The 1164-nt window shown below is 38.5% G+C and overlaps 1 protein-coding gene across 1 annotated transcript in view; it reads left to right on the forward strand.

Moving 5' to 3' along the window:
• Positions 1-203: 203 nt before the first annotated feature.
• LOC113237857 (putative transporter svop-1) overlaps positions 204-1164 on the forward strand; it is a 30348-nt gene continuing 29387 nt past the window's right edge. Inside the window, exon 1 of the mRNA XM_026474556.1 lies at positions 204-369. Coding sequence (XP_026330341.1) covers positions 303-369 — 67 coding nt within the window. The 5' untranslated portion in view covers positions 204-302. The remainder of the gene's footprint in view (positions 370-1164) is intronic.

The following is a 1164-nucleotide window of genomic DNA, read 5'->3' on the forward strand; positions in this document are numbered from 1 at the left end:
AACTCCCGGAAACTTAAAGCGCAAATTGTACTCAAAATCGTTGTTGTATGTTGAAATAATGCACAAATGTATGGTCACAATCGATTACTTATCTTATTACGCGAAATTATTATCCTCTTTGTCTTATAATCTGGAAGTATAATAGGTGTTTAAAGATAAATGTAATTACATTTTTACGGTTCCTATCGCGGTTTCTTCAGTCCAGCCCTGCCGTGATTGCCATGATGATATAGAATAATATTATAATAAAATCAATAAAAGAATAACAATTAGAGAAGGAAGTGAACAAACAGTGTATAAAAATGTCTAGTGATAATAATAACATGGATCTGGGAAAAGTGTCCTTTGAAAGTGCTATCAATGAAGCAGGTGAGTTTTCTAATGTACCTACAGTCGATGACCTGATATTTGACCCTCTAGCCGACGTTTTATTTCTCAGAGCCGCATTTATGGTTGAAATTTGCATTCTGTATTTAAATAACTGTTTTCTTAATGTTTAAATAAATAACGTTTTCTGTTAACTGTGTTCTGTATTTAACGTGTACGTTAAATATTAAATTGGTTTAAAAAGTTTCTTAAAACGTCGTTCACTAAACCCCAATCAACCCGGGTACCCACCCGGGTTTTATCCATTTCTGCCCAAAATCGTGTGCGGAAATGGCGAATACCTAATTTGGTATAATTAAATAAACAACGCGCGCACTCATAGCCCCGCATGTAGGAAATCATGGATACACATATAGACAACCACAAATTACTACTGACTGCCTCCGTGGCCGAACAGTTACCAAGCTGAGCAGCCGCGCAGAGGTCCTGGGTTCGTTTCCGGGCCGGGAAAAATATATTTACGGCCTACATTTATTTCTCTCTTGAGTTCGGGTGTAATTTGTGGTTTTCTATGTGTGTGTCCATGGCACCCGCGAGATAGGGTTTCCCTAGTGCTAGGGCTGTGAGTATGTGTATAAAAAAGCGACATCTTTGTCAGAATTGTAGTAGCAAAGTACCTGGCTGAGTGAAGAAACTTTTATAACATCTCACAGGTGGCAACAAAAAAGCCGTTTAAGTCCAGTACAAAAAACTGCAGAGGCGCATAGAGAAATTCGTAAGATCTGCTGGCTCGATCCGTAGCTCAGTTGACAGAGCGGTAGTCACATACTTAATAGG

The sequence above is a fragment of the Hyposmocoma kahamanoa genome, unplaced genomic scaffold (assembly GCF_003589595.1).
Source record: "Hyposmocoma kahamanoa isolate Upper Pololo Valley unplaced genomic scaffold, ASM358959v1 94, whole genome shotgun sequence".
Taxonomy (NCBI): Eukaryota; Metazoa; Arthropoda; class Insecta; order Lepidoptera; family Cosmopterigidae; genus Hyposmocoma; species Hyposmocoma kahamanoa.